This window comes from Phascolarctos cinereus, unplaced genomic scaffold (genome assembly GCF_003287225.1).
Source record: "Phascolarctos cinereus isolate Bilbo 61053 unplaced genomic scaffold, phaCin_HiC Scaffold_1;HRSCAF=81, whole genome shotgun sequence".
In the NCBI taxonomy this organism is placed as follows: Eukaryota; Metazoa; Chordata; class Mammalia; order Diprotodontia; family Phascolarctidae; genus Phascolarctos; species Phascolarctos cinereus.
In genome coordinates, this window is record NW_027555514.1 from 80,350,516 (window position 1) to 80,372,639 (window position 22,124).

The following is a 22,124-nucleotide window of genomic DNA, read 5'->3' on the forward strand; positions in this document are numbered from 1 at the left end:
TTCTCCCTCTTTGTGAAAAATCTTGTCACTTTTTCCAAAAGAGATTTCTTTTTCCTCAGTGTAATGAGCATTCAGGAGTTGGCATGTTTATAAACCGCATTTGTGTGGATGACATTTTCTTTTCTTTTGTTAAAAAATTGGGATGCTAACACTTTTGGGCTCTAAGAGGGACATTACAGATGACCACTAAGGTCCCTGCCAACTCCAAAATTCTCTGATTCAGATGCTTGTAGCCCAAGGCCACAGCCAGATAACTGACACAGCAGCTTTAAAAGCCAGTTGCTTTTCCTCCCAAGTTAGCATGGCCAGCTGGGAAGTATTTTAGTGCCTGTGGACATTCATACTAACTAGAATACTAGCTGTTTCTCATCTGTAGATATGTTTAGCTGCTTTGCTCATTCTTTGCTGAAGATCCATCAGGAACTCTTGATGAATTAGGATAATTAGGGGCCAGACCTACCTACATTCCTTTAATCTCCCCAGTGTACTACAAGGTTTCTGAGGTAAATAAGGAGGGATTGGAGATTTGGGGTAAAGAGATATCCCTCAAATCCAGAGCTCTTGTTCTGAACTATAACTCAATTGCTTAAGCGTCTCTATTCACTTTATCTTCCGTTATTGATATCAATCTTCACAAAGCATCTTCATTTACTTTACCTAAGTATGGTAATTCATGAAGGTCAGAAATATGGGGAAAAGGGCACAAGATTTCAGAGTTTTCTTAGTTTAAATCATGAACCTAAAATGTACCATTAGACTCTCTGCATCTAGTTTAGATGAGTTATTTTATCATTATATAATATATATATATATACACATATGTATATATATGTATATATATATATTACATTGGTTAATATATATTAAATAATCACACTTATTTGTCTCAATATTCTTAGGAAATATAATGAATTTTTGTTCCTATTAAACTCTTTTTAAGAGTTTATTTTATTTTTTAAAATTAGGTAACACTGCAAGGACTTTCATTTGTGAGGTCTCTTTGCTTCTATAGCATTATTTGCTTTAACTTCTATGAAACTATGGGATTTGGCATTTTGGATAAAGGTTTCTTGATTCGTGTGAAGTCTTAATTTGAAAGCTGTATTGAGAGCCAGAATGAAACCCAAACTAGATCAGTGATACATTGTTTGACTTTGGGAAACAAACAAAACACTTGGCTTCACTTATCTCAGTTTCACCATTTGGAACAATGTTGCTAAATGTCCTGGGAAGAGTGATGAATTGATGCTTACATGGTGTCACGCTTTCTCAGAAAAAGAAACCTGTAGTACCAACAGGGTAGAACCAATTTCTCCTCTCATTCAGAGAGGTTAGTGTTGTTTTGGTTAAACTGGTTAAATTTTAAAAGGAATTAATGTAGGTATAATATTTATACGTCAATCATGGGTTTAATACGCTTATGAAAATAAGTGTGTATAACAATTAAAGAAGTGATACATGGAAAAATAGCACTTGATATTGAGTCACTCAATAAAATCGCTGTTGAAAGGGCATTGCATGTATTCTTAATTATGTTATTAAAGTAAATAGGTAGCATGGATATTATAGAAGTGTCAAACGTGGCCCACAAAACTCCCAAATGTCAAATATCAGGCAGCAGAATTGGAGTCATGAAGACCTGGGTTCCAAGCCTGGCTCAGATACGTACCTCTCTGTGCCTCAGTTTCCTCATTTGTAAAATGAAGGTGGTGGACTCTATAATGTGTCTGACTTTTTTCAGTAGTGGACTTATGGTCCTACAGTGCTTTGATTTAAGGGAAGACCTCAAGTCTCCCCTTAATCTATCATGGCCCTAAATCCTGAGCAGTGGGGCTGGCTCTGCAGACCTTCTGTCATGACAAGTCTCCCATTGTGTTCTGTGCTCTGTGTCTCTCTTTCAGGTAGCACTGGTATTCCCTAATAATGACCCTGCTGCTTTCATGGTCGCCTTTTACGGCTGCTTACTGGCTGAAGTTGTTCCTGTCCCCATTGAAGTGCCACTTACCAGAAAGGTAAAGAATGCATTTTTCCCCCGGCATTATTATTAAAGCCTATTTTAAAAGTAATGACAAACCATAGCGCAGCTGAAGGTGGCCTATTGTGAAGCAAAAATGGGCAGGCAGACTCTTTCTTTAAAAGTGCCTCTTCATCTCAGCGGGAGATGAATCGTGAGGCCCTGCAAATTATGGATTGTTTTTGAGACACGCTGCTGTTTTTTATCAGTTACCATCTCAGGAAAGGGGACAGTTATCAACCTACTCATCATGCCTTTAAATGCTCTGTTTACTAGGAGAGGTTTGGGGAGGGGGAGAAGGGGAGTAGAGAAGGGTGTGTTTATACACTGCCTGAATGTCCAGATGGGAAGTGAAAAATGAGGAAATCACATCATGTTTCAAGTATTTGCTTGTTTGGAATCATGTAGACCAAGCACTTAGATGGGCGATGGAATGACCTGCTGTTTATCCAGGTGCTTTACCATCATTTATTCATAGATACAGTCCTTTGAAGAAGAATCAGTTATGCAGTAGAAATGTTGGCCTTTGGACCTGGTTCAAATTTTGCCCCTGCCATTTATTACCTATGTGGTCTTGGGCAAGTCACTTAACTCTTCTGGGCCTCAGTTTCTTCCTTTATAAAATTAAGAAGTAAAATTAAGACCTCTAATGTCCCACATCTTATAGTAGCATCTCAGATTTAGAGTTCGGAGGCATGGCAGGGCCGTCTAGGCCAACCCTCTTGTTTTACAGATGAGAGAATTGAGGCCTAGGGTGGTTAAGTAATTAGATAAGGTCACATAGGTAGCCAGTAGCAAGGGTAAGATTTGAACCCAGGTTCTCTGGCCAATCGTATGTACACTCCTCTTGGAGTCCAATTCATGATCAGAATTGCTTAGGATTTGGTTAAATGTGTAACACTCACATACATCAGTGTCAAAAGACTGGCATCATTTTGTATGTACAAAACATATGCTTTTGCAGAAAAGTTTTGTTAAATGTAGTCTCACTGTGTTTTTAAAGCCATGAATTATAATTAGATTTTCAGCTAGTTTAAATAGATGAATGCTCTGTATGAGCTAAAGCTTATATGTGATTATACTGAGGTTTTGAAATCATTTAATGAGTGATATATTATTCTTGAACACAAAATTACAGTAACCTGAAAATTACAGTAGAACAGGCAAACTAGCACACCCAAGATGTCTGCCAAATGAATCACGACAAGCAGGCTATGTGCTGCTGTGGTAAGAAAAGTAGAATTGAAAGTGAGGAGGGCAGGCATCTAATCCCAGGTAGACCAACTAGCCTTGTGACCTTGATTGTGTGATGTAACCTCTGGGCCTCAGTTTCCCAGGGAAATCTCTCAGGTTCCCTTTTAGCTCTAACAGTCTAGGAATGAGTGTTTTTAAAATCTTCACTGCCATAATGAGAACAGATAGCGATACAAAACAAGTCCCAAGTGTTGTCCAGGCTGTCTCTTGTTGCATAATTGCAACTTCAGTCATGTATCCCCATGTGGAAAAAGAGATAAATGGGGACTCCTTTGAAAATGTGGTTCAGAAAAATATGATGGTTGCCAGGACTTTGTTCTGTAAAGTTAAAGGAGTCCCTCCCCTGTTCTGACAGCAGTGATTGGGCTGAATTTGGGGTTTCACAGTCACCCTGACAAAACTTGGGATGTTAGAGGACCTGGCAGGGGGCAGGTCCATGGGGCTTCTTTGCTCCCCTTGCTCTTACTACTAATAAGGCTGGAAGAGGCTCTAAACTGTATCCCTTGGAGTCAGTCACTTTGTTTTTGGAAGCTTGGGTGTAGTACCCCATTATTTTTCAGGGTGGCCCTGGTTTTTCCAAAGATTCACCCTAACCTGATTGGATATCTGGATAGCAGACCTCTCATCCCTGCCTCTTTGCTGTCAGATTTCTAAGCTTTCTCAAGCATGTCTTGTAGAGGCCAGCTAAGGGGAAAATGATCTCTCCTTCCACAAATGTTCCTGAGGAATTTTGTCCAGATCTCTTCCTTGCCTCCCTCTTATCATGATAATTCATGTATCCATTTTGTATGGACTGAGTCCGCTTGATATAGTGGTTAGAGTGCTAAGCTTGGAGTCATGAAGCCCTGGGCTCACAGCCAACTGCTTATGCTTTTTAGTTGTCTGACCTTGACACTTAACTTATTTTAAGGGAATCCACTCCCTTAATTAATCTTGACTTACCTACTCAATCATAAATGGATTGGGATCAGCGTTATTGGAGGTAATCCCCATACTAGGAGATCCTCATGCTGATGAAATCACAGATCCTTTACTTAGTCTCCTTCTTGGATTGTTAGCCACTTGCAGGCACAGACTTTGCATCCCTGTTGCCCTCAGCACTGTCTTACACATAGCAGACCCTTAATATGTTTTTACTGAATTGAATCTCTTATGATATGAGTCATAGGTTAAGACGTGGTTGACCCTGTGGCATGAATGCATCACAGAATACTCATCAGTAGAGTAATGCATGCCTGGATCTTAGATAACTTGATGGTGAGAACAGGTCCACCTCGCCCCTTCCCAAAGTAGGACACTCAGAGAACAAGGCAAATACACTAACAGAAACAAAAAGAAAGATGTTTGGGAATACCCATTCTCTTATCATGCTAGTCTTCTGTACCAAGTCCTTGTAAGACTCTGAATACATGTTATGGTGAATAATTTCCAATCACAGGCAATAGAAACCCTGTTAATATGTCCTAATGACAGGCAACCCTAGTGTAAGACAGAGGCTGATGAGTTTCTCAATCCTATTGGCTCCAGCTGCTGGCTTCCTGACCCCACCATTCATTTGTACTATCTTTAATACTGTGCTCACTATGAGGCTCAAAGGCTGTTATGGATCTTTCCTTTCCAACACTTTCACATACCCTATTCAGTGCAAACTGCTATTCCCAAACAGTCTCTGTGTTTTCCTCCCAAAGTCATTTCTCCCACCATTCTTTTCTCTTGTAATACCCATTTCTTCCCCTTTACTGCCTATCCAGATCTCATCTTTGATGCCCAGCTTCATTTCTGTCTCTTCTAGGAAGTTTTCCCTGATTCCCCTAAGCTAGAACTACTTTCTCCCTTCTGAATTTCCATACTCTTTTGTTTATATTCTCTGAAGTTATGATACTCTCCATTGTTACTTTTTGACTGTAATCTCCTTGAGGACAGGAAACATACTTTATTCATAATGTAGCCCCTGTGGTGTCATTTAAAGCTAGGTCCCAATAGTGCAAATAATTAACTCTATGAAGTAGTCACATTATTCAAATATGCACTATTCAGCATAAAATTGTATATAAAATATGGTAATCATTGCCAACACAATGAAAATATACAATTAAAATTCAAATAATACAACAATTTTCCAGGGATCATTTTTTCTCAGTAATTGAGATTTCACTGTATGTATTTGGCACTCAACAAATGCTATTTTAAAAATGAATGAGTAAATATATAGAAAACGACTTCAGTGCTTCAATCCATGATTTCGTGGGTGACGAATATCATAACTCCTTTCTGCCTTGGTAGATGGCTTTTGAGGTTGTGGCTAAAAACATTTACTACTCAAAGGTCAAAAGCCTCACTATCATATGTCATATAATGAGTTGGCTATGTGTCTGTCTTTTGGACTCTTTGCTGAAATTTGGAGGTTTAAACATCTTATTATGGAGAATTTTTCTAATTAAATGGAAGCATGAAATCATGATGTATGTGTGTGGTCTGAATCCAGATTAGGATAAAGGATAAGCATTTATTATATTATTCCCTTGGGGGAAGGGGAGTGTGTGTGTGTGTGTGTGTATGTGTGTATGTATGTGATATTTCTCTTTTCCTTTTTATGGTGCAGGAATGAGAGTGGAAAGAATGAGCTAGAAATCAATCTTTGTGAACAATCCTAAGAGGAATGCTTTTGCTTGGTCAAAGGATAGCAGATTTGTTTCTGGCAGTGACAGGAAGATATGTCCTCTGGGCATGTGTGTGTGTGTGTGTGTGTGTGTGTGTTGTGTGTGTGTGTGTGTGTGTCTTTGTGTCTATATGTTATCACAGAGTGGCCTGGGTGGATCTTTTCTATTGTTTGATCGTTTGCCTGCATGCCTCAGCTAGCACAGGCTGTAACCTGCACAGATGGAGTGGCTGATGGAACAGTTGATGACCCATGGTGGGCTGTGGGTCAGTTGCTGCCCACCAAAAAATATATTGGGAGTCAGATGGGAAATCTCAAACATGCTTGTCATCAGTAGTGGAGAACGGCTAGTTTTTGCCCATTGGCAGTGGAAGGCAGAGGCAGTAGGAGACAGGCACAAGGGAGAAGAGGGAGCTTTCATACTTTGACCATTGGAGTGGTGTCCAGTAGAGCAAAATAACCCTATAGGTGGAATTCACCTTTTCATTGTTCAAGGAAGTATTTTTTGTGCCAAACATTGTGACTTTGAACTTAAGAAATGTTGAGACTTACAAAACTATTTTTTTTATTTTCTTATTTTTTACTAATGGGAGAGACGTTACTATACCACATTAGAGAGGGGAAGCCTCTTTGAAGTAAGCTGTATTCAAAGTTTTCAGATGGTCTCTTAGTGTTTGAAGTATTTCCCCTTCCTGTAGCATGCTTTAATTCCTCTATGCCTCCAGACAGCTTGTATTTACTCTGTATATGTTTTGTGAACATCTCTATCTATCTATCTATCTATCTATATATCTATCTATCTATCTATCTATCTATCTATCTATATCAGATCCCTAACCTTTAGTACAGTGTCTGGCACATAGGATACTCTTAATAAATGCTTATTGAATTGAATTATAACCAGGAACTTAAATGGAACCAAATGAAAACAAAAATGAACAACACCAATTTTCTTAGCTCTGGACCAAAGCAAACCTAGATATTAACTTACTAACTTACACACTAATATGAATTTCTACTCAAACTTGAGGTGTTCTCTTTAAAGACATCCGCTGAAACAGTTTGAACCAGAACCCAAGCTTTTTATTTCCAAAGCCTTTAAACTCTAACCAAGAACATTAAAATAGTCTCTGAGTGTGTATCCATTTGGCTCAAGTTCCAAGGAATAACTAGGTTTGTGTTAGCTCTGTACCAGAGAGCAGTTACCAGGTGGGCTCTGGGATAACTTGAATCATTTGGTGATGAAAGCCACAGGGACTGGAGTCTCTGGAGAAACTGCCTGTTGATGGAAATTTGCTTGACTTTTTTTTTTTTTTGCTATGGAGTTGGTCTAATCTTGCTCACAGTGTCTTTTTAGGTGTAGCCTTTATTAGACAGAATGGCAGCAATAAGTCATCCTCTTCTCTGTTTTTTCCTATGTGATTGTAGTCACTGCAGACATATGCTCTGTAAGAAAAGAAATTTAAAAATCTCCTAAAGGATTTAAATGATATGAAGGGAAAAAGTTACTCGCATGGGTGTTAATATTTGATGTCTAAATCATTAGTTCTGTCTCCCACTTGGCCACTTTCCTTCTATAATTAACTAGTTGAAGGCACAGAAATGTACTTTTATTTATATAGTGTTGTATAGTGAAGAGAAGATGGATACAACAGAATTTCAGGTAGTGTTCACTGGAAAAATCAGTGAACAAATTTACAAAATTAGGGTCCTGTTTACATCTGTTCTCAACTATAATCACTTGTTTGTTTAGTCCAAAACTTTGTTCTTTCATTAGGTTTATTTGTGAATAGTAATGTGTTTGAATTTCCTTTAAGCATTCTAGCATTTAACACATGATGTTTTCTAGTAGGGATGGCTTCAAGGCAATGTTTTCACATAGTGATGATACTGCCTCAGAAACTTACTACTTGTGTGTCCTTGGGAAAGTCACAGCCTCCTTAGGCCTCAGTTTCTTTATCTGAAAAATGAGGGGGTTGATTTGTATGGCCCCAGAGGTCCCTTCCACTTCTAGATGTATAGTCCTATCATGAGGAATTAAAATCCTAAGTTCAACTTCAGGACCTCCTATAAGAGATCTTTCCTTTTCCCCCAAGTTATTGACTATACCCTAAATATTCCCTTATAATTACCTATGTACATATATGGTTTTCCCCCAATAAATTCCTTGGGGACAAAGATTGTTTTATTTCTATCTTTGTCTCTCCTGCATCTATCTTGGTGCATAGTAGGAGCTTAATAAATGCTTATTCTTTGATTAAGAGGTTGTCTTCCATATTTGTAATACTATACATGATGTTAATTAATGGAATTGCTAATGGTTTTTTGCTTTAGACATTAATCTCTGCTCAATTTTTGACAAACCACATTTTTAATATATGTAGATATTCTCAGCCATATTCTACTATTTCATAGGTTCTATTTCAGTATCCTGTTTCTAATAGATTCATTAAAAGAGCCCTGAGTTCCACGGATCTAGCTTGCAGATTCTGAAGAAAATCTGGTGTGAATACTGAAGCTGGCTACTAGTACCAGCATCTCTAGGACAAGGCTAGCAAAGCAGGGTAATGAATGGGGTAGTCCTGGGAGTGGGCCCTTTCCGGAGGTATACCAGGAAGCCTGCACTCAAGCTGTATTAAGAGATAGTAGGGCAGTTTTTTTGGAATTCTATGAGGACAAGAGCTCAGGACAAGCAGGTAGTCAGGAATCTGGAGGACATAAGTCCTGGAAAGCCAGCTGAGGCAGCTGGGTCAAGGTCAGGTGCCAGGACATACATAGGACAACCACAAAGGCAGGGCAAAGTTAAATACACACTGAAGAGAAATCAAGAATTCAAAGCATTTGGGTCAACAGAGAAGATACCAGCAAAGAAAGAAAAAAATTGATCTTGAGGTTGTGTTTCTTCCTAGCCAGGAATGTTTTAGTATGCTTTCTTTAGAGACAGGAATCGATCCCAGAAGTTAAGCTATCCGATCTATGGCAGTTTGGCATATCTGGCAGAGCTAACACAGACCTGTTTCAGGTCCTCAAACATGTTGCATGTGTAAAATCATGAAACCTGGCTATGTCCTATAGCAAAGAACATTTCCTTCCTTCTACCTCCCCCACCTCCTTTAACTCAATTCTCCAGCTGCCCTACATAAACCAGATGTAGTGGAGTAATGCCTAGGAGGGAATTTGGTGTCTTGAGGGCTGAGGGGGTGGGATGGGTCTTGGGGAGGAGGATCAGGAAGGGGGAGCATTATTACAACTCGACAAGATTTTGACCTGTATCACTAGACCAATGCACTGCTCTTTGACTTTATCCTTAGATTTCGGCTTCAATACAACACTAACCAGGCCAACCCCTCCCACTCCATGACTAACAGTTTCCCTCAGACAGGGTTACTCTCTCAGAAGAGGTTTTCAAGACCTTACCAACCAAATCCAAGTATGGCTTACATCAACACCTTAAGATGTTAATTCCAACCAGGAGCGCCCATGTATAAGTAAGAATCTAGTTTTCTTCCTGTTAATCCTCCTCCTCCTCATTCTTTGAGCCTCATTCCTTCAGTTTAAGATTTTGTCTTTTATTTTTAAATGCACACCTTCCTCAGAAGGTTAACATTATAAACCTTCTCAGTCAGTTACACCTTAATGTGATTAATTTTATCATTTTTTTCAAGTTCTTGTCTGAAAGTAATTTTTGGTAAGGGAACCAAAGACAGAAGCTAACTCTGGGTTCTAAGGGGAGGAAGAAGAGGGTTCTGCCTTTGGAGGGAAAAGTACAGAAAGGGCAAGCTCTTCTAATTTTGAGGAGACCTGGAGCAGGGTAGCAGAATTTGGCAGCTTCTAGCTTGGAAATTCATCTTATTCAGGGTTTCTCTGAACCAGCCAAATAGTGACTGCAATGATATTCAAACTTAGTGCCTATCAATCTGCAGTTCGCTCTATGCTGACTCGGCAGAGCAGGGCATTTAAAGTCAATCTTTTCATTACAGCAGCCTATGTCAGTTTCTTGGTTGATATGGAATGGTGTAGGCTTGAGACTAGTGAGCATTTGGAGGAACCCCAAATCCAGGGAAGAAGCTTCATCCTGTTACTTTTATACTCATTAGTGAGGCAACCCTGCTGAAATGTGATTGATGCTTTCTGACAGAAGAAATGGAACAGGAGTGGAATGAGGTTATAGGGCATGATGACTTGGCCACGCTCATCGTCCACTTGATGTGGGCATTTGAGAAATCATTGACATGGTAGCTACAATACAAGGAAATATTTTCTGTAAAATGACACAATTTGTCTAGGGTATTTTTTGGTAGTTTTATTTTCTATCTGAAGTAGGTTTGAGGGTAGGAGGTGATGGATGGATAAAGGATGAGTCTAGATATTCATAAAAATAAAAATAGATGATAGACTTCATTCAAAAGAAAAGGAAGTTTTCATGAATATGTTCATGTGTATGAAGAATGATTTTAATTTTGCTCAGCTAAATCTCTGTAATGGCATTTTTGGTAAATAGAGATAAATGTCACCAAGGCTGTCCAAAGAACTTTTGAGTGTGTATCTGTCATTCATTTCAATTCAGGAAGCACATGCTAGGTAGGTGCCTTTGACGTGTAAAACATTGTGAAGCTTGTAAGCTTTTCATATTTGCTTAGCTGTCATCAAAGGCCAGTCTATATATAGTATCACATGATCATAAGTTTCATGAAATTACATGCCCAAAGCCACATAGGTAACAAAGGGCAGATTCAAGCTTTCAACCCAGATCTTCAGACTCAGAACCCAGTAGCTGTTTTTCCATGGGAGAAAGTAAAGATCATCAACAACCATGGATAGGAACTGAACAGAGGTAGACACATTCTCCTTTGTCTGTTTCTAATAGCATAGATTTGGAGCAGAGGGGACCTTAGAACTTAGTTGATGAAGCTGGGGCCCTGAAAAGTTAAGTGACTCACCCAAAGTCATGAAGGCAGTAAATGACAGAGCTGGGACTTTCAGACTCCAAGAGCCATGGCCTCTTCTGTTCCACTATGATTTCTAAAACCACTCTTCTCCCACATGGCAGGAATCGGACCCTGGTCTCACAAGTGACAGGCAGAGATAGATACTTACCACTATTTGAATGAGGATGATGATGCTATTAATTACATGTAGAATGAGTTGAAAAGACCTGTAGTACTTCTAGACTGTTGGCAAGAAGATGGTTGAGACAACTACAAGGTCTCTTTTGGTCCTGTTTTCTCCATGGCTGTCTGATGCTCTAGCACAGTACCTGACACATTACAGGTGCTTGTTGGTCAATTGATTGATGCTTAATTTTCACGCGTTATTTGAGCCTTTCCCCAACCCTGTGATGTATGCATTATGGCTGTTATCATCCCTGTTTTACAAATGAGATTATGGAGACTCTTGTGGTCACAATGTGACCAAGTGTCAGGCATAGAATGGGAGTCCAGATCTTCCTGGCTTTGAGTCCAGCACTCTTTGCCCTGTGCCATGCACTTTCTTTCCATATTTGAGTATTCATGTAGCAAAGCCTTTTGTTTTCCTTTCAGATTTTTAACTGTTATCTTCCTTAGTAAATAGCTGTTCATTGTTTCTTTGTCCTCATTCTGATGTGGGTATTTTCCCCAGTAAGGAAAGGGGGATTTTGGAAGGAGAAGGGTTGGGGGTTCCTCTCTTCTCTTCTCTTCTCTTCTCTTCTCTTCTCTTCTCTTCTCTTCTCTTCTCTTCTCTTCTCTTCTCTTCTCTTCTCTTCTCTTCTCTTCTCTTCTCTTCTCTTCTCTCTCTCCTCTCTCTCTCTCTCTCTCTCTCTGTCTCTCTCTCTCTCTCCATACATACATACATACATACATATATATACACATACATACATATATATACACATGTGTATATATATATATATAGTTAGATATAGATATATGCACATATATCTGTGTATGATATATATTATATGTGTATGTATACACACCTATATATGCGCATGTGCACGCACACACACACACACACAGAGTACATCTCTCCCCAAAGCGCAGAGTTACAGATTCAAATATGTGGATTGAAGCTTATGGAGAGAGAACCACATTCCCAGTCTTTTTTCCTATTGGAATTTGGTCTGTCTAGAAAAAACAATAGTACTAGACATTTCTAAGTTCTAACTTTTTGAACATCCCAGATGTTAATAACAAATATTTATTCAGTTCCCATGATGTGCCAGGAGAAATGGAAATCAGCATCTTAAATTAGGTCTAACTACATATTGTTCTGTGGGTACCAGAGTGACATAATCATTGTGGTCGGCTTGACTTAGAAGATAAGCTGGACTAGGTAGGTAGGTAGGTAAGTAGATAACAAGCATTTATTAAGCATTTACTATGTGCTAAGTACTAGAAATACAAATACAAGCAAAAAGAAAAATAAATCTTGCCCTCAAGGAACTTACATTTTTGTAATGTAAAAAATTTTAAAATAATAATAAAATAAAAACAATGCAAATAATAAATAAATAATAAAATGAAACAGAAAAGAAGCTAGATAATGGTTTGATAGGATTTGGTGGAAGAGAGATGGAATCCTGCTCCTGTGGCTGTACAAATGTGACACCTGTGAGCTCCCTTTCATCCTAGTTTCTCCCAGACTCTTGTGTCCCTCATATCTGCTTAAACCTACATGTGCGATATATCCCTAATAAGAACACTTAATGGTAATGCAGCCTGGGTGGGACCGATGCCTTTTTGCAGGATTCCTATCAGAAAGATGAGTTGCCAGGAGATGTTACAAGATACACAGAATGTTAAAAATAGAAGTCCAGCAGGGAAGCCAGTGAGAGCTATAGGCATATTTCCATACACATATGGAAAGGGGTCATTTGGCCCTACTGCAGCTGAATATGCTGCTAAAAGAGGAAAGCCCCACGTGTCGACAATATCTTTGCTTTCAGGAAGATTCACGTGGCCAGTCCCTTGAAGGTCAATATAGTATGCACCCTGGGAGTTTATTCCACGCACTCACCCTGGCTATATCCTTTACTTCTCTTTCCCCAAGTTCTTTGCCTGCTTTTCCAAATCTTCTTGATCTCATAGAGGTTCTGGGTAAACCACCCCCAAAACAGAGCTCCGGTCAGATTATTGGTCCCTGTGTTGTAGAGTATTTTGTTCAAGAGTTAGAGTTGGAGGATGAGGTATGCACGGAGCCCTAGGGAACATTTTCCTTCCTTCGGGGAGCTGGTGTCAGCACAGCAGGCAAGCATCCTGGCTTTCTGGAATCTGCCCAGTAGGAACAACTTAGTAGAACACTGTCAGCCTCTTAGGCCAGGTCATGATGGAATCACAGGGTGCCCCTAGGCAAAGCCTGAGCCAACCCACGGGGGCCGAGTTCTGCTTCTGGAGGACAGATATTGTTCTTGGCAGGAAATGTACTGACAATTGCAGCTATGAGAATCCATGACCCTAAATCATTTCAAGGACCTGATGGATAGGATTATAATGTGTTTCTCCTGTTCTTTTCAAGTAAATGCTCATAAAAGAAACTCCTTTATGCAGCAAAAGTAGATGGCTTCTAAAGTGTGTCCATTTCCACCTTTGCTGAGTTATACATACTTGGTAACTTAATTTTCCTCTTGCTTCAGGAGGCTGATTTTATCCCCAAAGTATAATGAATTATGATGTTACTCACTTGAAAGTAAGTTAGTGCTCAGGTAAAAAAAAAAAGCCAGCAAAACAATACCTGGAAATGAAATCCTTTCTATCTATTGAACTGGATTTTTGAACCTCTGGCGAGCAATAATAATATTGTTGTGTGGGTAAGAGGTGCTGTTGGAATCAGGAACACTTTAATTCAAACCTTGCCTCAGACAGTTACTAGCTCTGTGACCCTGGGCAAGTCACTTAATCCTGTTTGCCTTGCTTTCTTTACCTATGAAATAGATATAATAGGAGCAGCTACCTCACGAGGTTGTTTTGAAAGTCATATTAAGATCATATACGTACAGCATTTCACAAATCTTAAGATACTATATAAATACTAGATATAAATAACAATAATAATAAAGAATAATAATATTCAGTGCTTTACGATTTGCAAAGAACTTTACATATATTCTTTTATTTGATCATCACAACAATTACATGAGTCAGGTATTGTTATCTCCATTTCATAGATGACAAAATTGAGACTTTGAAAGGTAAAGATGTCTGCATGAGGTCACACAGCTAACAGTTGCCTAAAGCAGGATTTGAACCCAAGTCTTCCTGGCTCCACATCACATCTACTCTTCTAGTCTATCTATGTCTTCCCAAGAGCTTATAGTCTGGTTCTCAAAGGACCTGTACTTAATCACTGCTGGATTTACCTCCCAAAATTTTGTGCCAGTTAGGAGATCTGGAATGTGATGGGCCCCCAGGTGTCATTTATGACCCATGAAGGTCCACACAGCTGTGCATTGAGTTGGGTATGCTTGGGGGGTAGAGGGGAATCATAGATTCAGCTCTCCAAGATATCTTAAAGTCCAGACCCCTCCTGTTAGAATTGAGAAAATTGAGGGCAGAGAGAGATTCCATGGTTTATCTAGTGTCCCACAGCAGAGCTGGGATTGGAACTGGAGGTTCTGATTTCAAATCCCTTGCTCCTTCCCTTGCCTCACACTGTTTTTCCAGAGATCCAGAAATAGAGCACCCTACCAAACTCCATTTCCTCTCTTTTGCCTTTCTTTGTAGCCAGCACTAAACACATTCAACACATAGAAAGCTGTACATAAATGCTGCTTGACTTGCTAGAATGGCCTCCCTCTTGCCTCTACTTTTTGTTCTAGAATTCCCCCAGCTACTAGTGCCTTTCCCCTCAAAAGAAGATCATATTGTGTTTGTATGTACTTGTCCCCCTGGAGAAATATGCAGAATATTAGCTTTCTTAAGGCAAGACTGTTTATTTTGATCTTTGCCACTGTAGTGTCTGGAACACAGTTGGCACTTAATGATAATTTATTGAGTCTTCATCTATTGGCATCAGTGACCATCTCCTCCAACCTATACCTGATTAGGAAGACACCTTAAAATATTCATGACTGGTCATGCAACCTCTTCTTCGGGACCTCATTGATGGGAAACTTATTAAGGCAATCTATTCTACATTTGAGCAGCTCTAATAATTTGGAATCTTTTCCTTATGATGTGCCACCATTATATCTCCATAACTTTAATTAAAAGATTTTTCTTTAATTAAAAGATTTTTTCTTTAATTTCTTTAATTAAAAATTTAATTTTCTTTAATTAAAAGATTTCCCCCCAATAAATGAGCATTATTTTTCCTCTCTCTCACCTCACTCCAAATGAAAACAAAGCAAAACATTTGTAAGAAATATACTTAGTCAAGCAAAACCAGCCCTCACATTGGCGATGTCCAGAAATGTGTATCTCATTCTGTGTATTTAGTCTATCACCTTAGTCCTCTTAAATTATAGTTGGTTATTGCTTTGCTTAGAATTATGTCTTTTAAAGTTGTTTGACTGTCTAATATTGATACTCTCGTATAAAGAGTTCTGCTGACTCTATTCATTGCACTTTGCATCAGTTCATCCGAGTTTTCCCAGGTTTCTCTGAAGCTATCATTTTCTTTTTTAATAGTATTTTTTTTTACCAATTACATGTAAAAACAAGTTTTAGCTTTCATTTTTATGAGGTTTTGAGTTCTAAATTTTTCTCCCTCTCTCCTCTGCCCTCTTCCAAAAATGGTAGGCAATTTCATATAGGTTGTACATGTGCTATCATGTAAAATATACTTCTATGTTAGCCACAGTTATGAAAGAAGAAACAGATCAAAAGGAAAAAAAACATGAAAAAGAATAAAGTAAATGAAAGAAAAATATACTTCAATCTGAATTCAGTCTATCAGTTCTTTATCTGAATATGGATAGCATTTTTCTTTGTGAATCCTTTGTAACTTGTATTGCTGAGAAGAGCTGAGTCATTCACAGTTGGTCATCATATGATGTTGCTAATACTGTATGCAATGTTTTCTTGGTTCTGCTCATTTCACTTTGCATCAGTTTGTACAAGTCCTTCCAGGTTTTTCTGAAATCTGCCCGTTCATCATTTCTTATTGCACAATAGTTTGTGAAGCTTGCTCAGCCATTCCCCAGTTGATGGGCATCCCCTCGATTTCCAATGTTTTGCCACCACAAAAATGGCTGCTGTAAATATTTTTGCATGTGAAGGTCCTTTTCCCTTTTTTATGATCTCTTTGGGCTACAGACCTAATAGTGCTATTGCTGCATCAACGGGTATGTATTTGGTTACCCATTGGGCATAGTTCCAGATTGTGAAGCTATCATTTTCATCATTCCTTCTAGCACAGTAGTATTCCATCACATTTATCTGCCATAATTTCTCCAGCCATACCCCATTTAATGCTGCACCTTAATTTCTAGTTCTTTGTCACTACAAAAAGAGCTGGGTAATTTTTTTTTACCTCTGGGTCATTTTCCTCCTTTTTTTTTAATCTCTTTTGGGATATAGGCCTTGAAGTTGTATCTTTTCTGCAACTTCTACACATCTCTCACAGTAATATTTCCTTTGGGGCCAAAGGGAAATAAGTATACAGTAGTTTATCTTTTTTCCCTATGGAAATATAGGGACTAAATTAACAATTTCCCTTGCTCCAATCTCTTAGAGGAGAATCTTTCTCCCTTTTCCGTACCCTCTCTCAGCTCCTCATCAGCAGGGCTTGCTTCACTTCTTTCTCACCATTCCCCAAGTGCTCTGGCTGCTGGAAGTTAGAGGGGTTTTATTTTCCCTTTCCTTTGATGTGGTAGTCATCATAAGTAGAGGACCTCTAGCTATAGCAGGGAGATGGATGCTCCTGCAACAGCCACCACAGGGGCTGAGGAGGAGACATGTCTGGGCCTCCAGGGAGTATGAGGGAGTTTGGTCACTGTTCCTTTAAAGTCCTGTGTCAGGGGATCCTGGGGGCAGGAGAGTCCATCGAGAGGATGTAGGGACACAAGGGCACTAGATCAGATGGAGTTGGCTACATCTGCAAGGGCTTCCTGGGGCCCTAGGTGCTGTGAGATAAGGTTGTCTTTAGAAATGGGATGTTTGAGGCAGGTTTGGTGGTATTGCAAGGAACATCCTTAGCAAGACTGACATGGAAAAAAGAAATAGAGTTCCTGAGGCCCTGCAAGCTAGAGAAATGAGTCCCAGACTCAGGTGACCATTTTTATGTAAGGGGCATTCATAAATCAGGCTTATGGAGTCTGCTCGTCCCTATTTACAGGTTGCCAGAATCAGTCTCCTAGACCAAAATATTTTCCACCAGGAGACCATTTAATGTGCAAAAGTTATTTCATGAGAAACATGAAAGTTATAGCCTCAGGAAAAGGAGAGAATATGGCATAATAAAAGTTCCCATTTATGTCATGCCTCAAGGTTTGTAAAACATTTTTCTCAAAATAACCCTTTAATGGAGGTAGCACAAGTGTTATTTATTGTGACAACTAAGAAAATTGAGGCTGAGAGGTGTTAAGTGGCCTGCCCATGGTAAGTATGGTAGCTGAGATTTATATCCAGATGCCAAGTCCAGTAGTCTTTCCCCTATTGTGCTGTCTTGGCCTTATTGTTTTGGGTTTGAAAATGACAGAAATCTCCTCAGTCACTTCACCAGTTTACAGATTAAAAACTCTCTGTGTGTGTGTGTGTGTGTGTGTGTGTGTGTGTGTGTGTGTGTGTGTGTGTGTGTGTGTATTTTCTCCAACTCTGCTAGGATGACGTGAATGGTAGGTTTTGATCATGCAAGTATAGTTTTTTGCTTTGGGGGCCTCAGAATGTAATTTATACTGATTATAACAAAGGGGGCATGGACCTTATAAGCTCTTGACAGCATATTTAAACATTATCGTCTCCTCTTTGTTCTCTTCTCTCAGGATGCAGGAAGCCAACAGATAGGATTTTTACTTGGAAGCTGTGGAGTTACTGTGGCCTTGACTAGCGATGCCTGCCATAAAGGACTGCCAAAAAGCCCAACGGGGGAGATACCACAGTTTAAAGGTAAGGCTGTCATATATTCACTTCTGAGTCACTGTTTGGGGGTTCGACAATCCGAGTTCTATATTCCAAGCATTTAAAGAGTCTCGTTGGCTGAGCATGTCAGAATCACGTCTCTCCCTCTCACTTTGCTATTTCAGAAGCTTTAGCTTTTATCTGTCTATATGATAAATGACAGACTCCTCCATTTGTCACTTAAAGCTCTTCACTGCTTAGCCTCAACTTGTGTTTCCAGACTATTTTCACATTACTCTCCTTCAGGTGTTCCAGGTTAGCCAAACTGACCTACTTTTATTCCCTGTCCTGGACATCCTTTTTCCCACCTCCATACTTTTGTCCCCCATGGCTGGAATGTACTCTCTCTTGCCTTTCCCTTTCTTTTGGAATCCCAAGATCTTCTCAAGGCCCAGCTCAAGCTTCACTTCCTTCAAGGACCCTCCTTCATTCCCTTTGTTTTTAGTGCTTCTGTCTTCCCCTCATGAAGTCACTTTGTATTTGTGTGTGTATGTATGTATGTATATATTGATATTTGTAACACATACATACATAATTATAGAGATATATTGTATATGAACAACAGGTACCCTAATAAATATAAAGTAAATATATCACACACACATACACATGTATGTACATATACATATGTTTATATATACACATGTATATATGGATATACACATGTATTGCCTAAATACATGAACACACATGTATATATGGGACTGTTTAATTTTTGCCTTTACATGCCTGGAGCCTAGGACACTATTTGGTCCATAGAAGGTACTGAACTTTTAAAAATTGAATTAAATATGCCTAGTGTAGCTTGAAATATTCTTTGAAGAGCAACGTATAGACAGAAAAATCCTTACCAGGGTTTTTAAATGCCGTACCCTTTTTGGGTGAGTGCCAACCAAAAAGATGTTTGTCATTTATTCCCAAGGTTGGCCAAAGCTCTTATGGTTCGTCACAGAGTCTAAGCATCTTTCTAAGCCTCCTCGGGATTGGTTCCCACACATCAAGGATGCAAATAATGACACTGCTTATATTGAGGTAAGTCAGATGTGATCCATTCCCATTGTACTGAATGGATATTTGGGGTATCTAATCATGTGTGTTTATGATTGTTTTTAAGTCCCGTGAGCAAGAAGCACATAATATTGGAAATGGCTGTGAGATAAATCTAATTATTATTGTTTCCTAACACAACTCTGCCGTGCACGGTCTTTAATCTTCCCTTTTTTTCTATTTTAGTATAAAACGTGTAAAGATGGAAGCGTGCTTGGGGTGACTGTAACAAGAATTGCGCTGCTCACGCACTGTCAAGCCCTCACCCAGGCGTGTGGCTACACCGAAGGTACAGGCCTGCACCCAAGAGCATCTTCTGCAAAGATGTGACTTTCTTGGGCCTGGGATTGTGGCTTTCCACTTGACTCTTGATGTTTTTCTGGGAGTGATTTGCTTACTTCTGCTAGAATCTCCGATAGTGTCGGATTCTTGCCCAGTGTAATCTCAGGAATTCAGTAGTTGAAAGTCAGTCTCTGTCAGAGAATGAACAGGAAAAGTGAAAGAATAAATGCAGCTAGGAGGCAGCAGTATGGTAAAGGGGGAAAAGCATCAGACTGGGAATCAGGGCACTGGGTTCTAGTCTCCACTCCTGACACTCAATAGCAAGGTGACTTGGGCAAGTCACGTGCCTATTTCATCTTCACTTTCCTCAATCTATAAAATGAAATCACTGAACCAGATTGTTTCTTTTTTTAGAAAAAAAAATTGAAATTTTATTTCTTTTTGATTAAAAAGCATTACTTTTCACTCCCTCCCACTTCCTCCCCCCTTACCCAAATTGAAAAAGGAAGAAAGACAAAACCTGTGTACCAAATAGATATAGTCAAGCAAAACAAATTCCCACGTTGCCCATGTGCAAAAAATTTGTGTCTTATTCATCACCTTGTGTAAATCACCTCTCTGTCATAAGCATGACACTTGGTAGTGGGCACCGTCTTTGGTGCTCTGGAGTCATGGTTGATCATTGCATCAGAGTTCTTGAGCTTTCAGAGTTGTTTTTCATTACAATACTGATATTATGGGATAAAAACCCAAGTTATTTCTAAAAAAACAACTTTAAGAATCTATGACTTAGAGTCTTTTGCTGGAAAAATTACTCTAACAGGGACAAACATTCTACAGTATTTCTATCTCTCAGAAGTCCCCAAGGTGATTTTTAGTGGAATTCTCCTCATGCAACCCTTTTGTCCTTTCTCTTTTCTGTTCTCTTCCTCCCTCTTTCTTTATCCATCTGCTGAAAAATATTTGCTTGAAAAAATCCCTCTGCAAAAACATTCCTCTGATTGTTAATCCGCAAAACAGGGGTTCCATGGAAGAGTTTTGTAAAGCATAACAACTAAGAATATATAATGTAGACTACAGTGTGATATCAAGGTATATTATTTTTTATTAAGTGCCCACAGAGTTTGGTCATAGGCCACCTAGAACAAATAGGGAGGTAGTGAAAATGTTTTCAGATCTTTTGTCAAGGGTACCATCATTTGTCCCATCACTCAGGTTCTAAACCTTAGGATCATATGGGAATTCTTCCTTTTTCTCACCTCCCCGCTCCCTGCTAGGTGTTGTTACTTCTGTCTCTTCAACTTAACATTTAGCATCTGTCCCCTTCCCTCTGTTCATATAAGACACATTGGCCCAGCCTCTCATGAACCTTTCTCCTGGACTTCTGCAAAAGAAATGGGTCTCCCTATCTTTAGTCCCTTTTTTCTCCAAGGTATCATCCACATAGCTACCATTTCTTTTTTTGACCTTGGGTCTATCTCTCTTGCCCAGGATCTAAGTGCAGTGGCTACCCAGAGGTTCAAATGCCAGTACAGATTGGTACTGATTTGACCTGCTCTGTTTTTACGACTTGAAGTGATTCTCCCCTCCTTATACAGCCTGGTGAACTTCTGCTCCCAGGGACCCACCATATTGGTGCTAGACTAGTGAGGACACCAAATTTACTTTAGACCCACTGCAGCTAAGAACTCCTGGGTTCAAGCGATCCACTAGTCTCGGCTTCCCCAGAAGCAGGGACTGTAGGTTTGTGCTACCGTGTCCAGTCTTAACTGCCTAATTGATATTTCTAAGGCACACACAAGTCTCATCACATGACTCACTTGTTCCAGAAGTCTTCATGGTACCCCATTTCCTTTAGGATAAATTATAACTCTTCTTTTTGGCATTTAAAGCCCCTCCTAGTCTGCCTGTAGGCTCCCTTCCTAGTCTGATGGCATAATAGTCTTTTAAGAAAGAAGAGTAGACACCATGCACTCCAATCAAACTGGCATACTTACCCTTCACTGTACATGACATGGCCTCTCCTGCCCTCATACATTTGTATAGACAATACCTTATATCAGGAATGCTCTTCGTTCTCACCTCTCTGATTCTTGGTGTCCCTAGCTCCCTTCAAGGCTAAGCTCATGTGCCACTTCTTTCCAAAGGCCTTTTCTAATTCCTCTAGTTATCAGTGTCTCCCCCATCACTGTGTATTTATTCTCCTTTTACTTATCTGTAAACGCATTATAGTCCTTAAGTAGAATGAAAGGTCCTTGCAGAAAATGACTGTCTCACTTTGATATTTGTCTCCTCAGGACTTAGGATGGTACCTGGCATATAGCAAGCACTTAAAAGTGTGGTTTTTTTCATTTGATCACTAACTGTGATTTCACAAGCAGAATATTATTAATAGCTCTATCTCTTATCTTCTCTATATTTTAATGATAGCTGGAAGCCATAGCATCTAAGTTTCAAATCATCGTTTCTACTGCCCACCCACATACATTTGTACTTTGATGAAGATTGGACAAGTTTGGGGATTTTTTTGTTGTTTTTTCTCTTGCTGTTAGTTTTTCAGATAAGGCAATAATATTATCTACTGCTTGTTTGTGTACAGTTCACTTTCCCGTGAATCTCTTTTGAATAATTTTTCCTCATTTTTTCCATCATGCCTTTTTTTCCTTATAAATATGATTCAGTGTTTATGAATTTTGGGGAACCTGCTGTTCTATTACATTTAATAGGGGAAAGAAAATTCCTGTTGTTGTCCTCTTTAACACTCCCTCCCTTGCCCCCATCTTTACATTTTGTCTCTTACACTCCAATTCATAGCTGAACCAGTCCAAAGCCT

General features: G+C 39.3%; 1 protein-coding gene across 4 annotated transcripts in view; it reads left to right on the top strand.

The window, feature by feature from the left end:
* The window catches only part of DIP2C (disco interacting protein 2 homolog C), a 592,419-nt gene that overhangs the window by 411,169 nt on the left and 159,126 nt on the right, over positions 1 to 22,124 (top strand). For all 4 annotated transcript variants that reach the window (XM_020990358.2, XM_078152493.1, XM_078152501.1 and 1 more), the window contains 4 exons: positions 1,902 to 2,012; positions 17,827 to 17,950; positions 18,885 to 18,994; positions 19,196 to 19,298. In XM_020990358.2, coding sequence (XP_020846017.1) covers positions 1,902 to 2,012; positions 17,827 to 17,950; positions 18,885 to 18,994; positions 19,196 to 19,298 — 448 coding nt within the window. The remainder of the gene's footprint in view (positions 1 to 1,901; positions 2,013 to 17,826; positions 17,951 to 18,884; positions 18,995 to 19,195; positions 19,299 to 22,124) is intronic.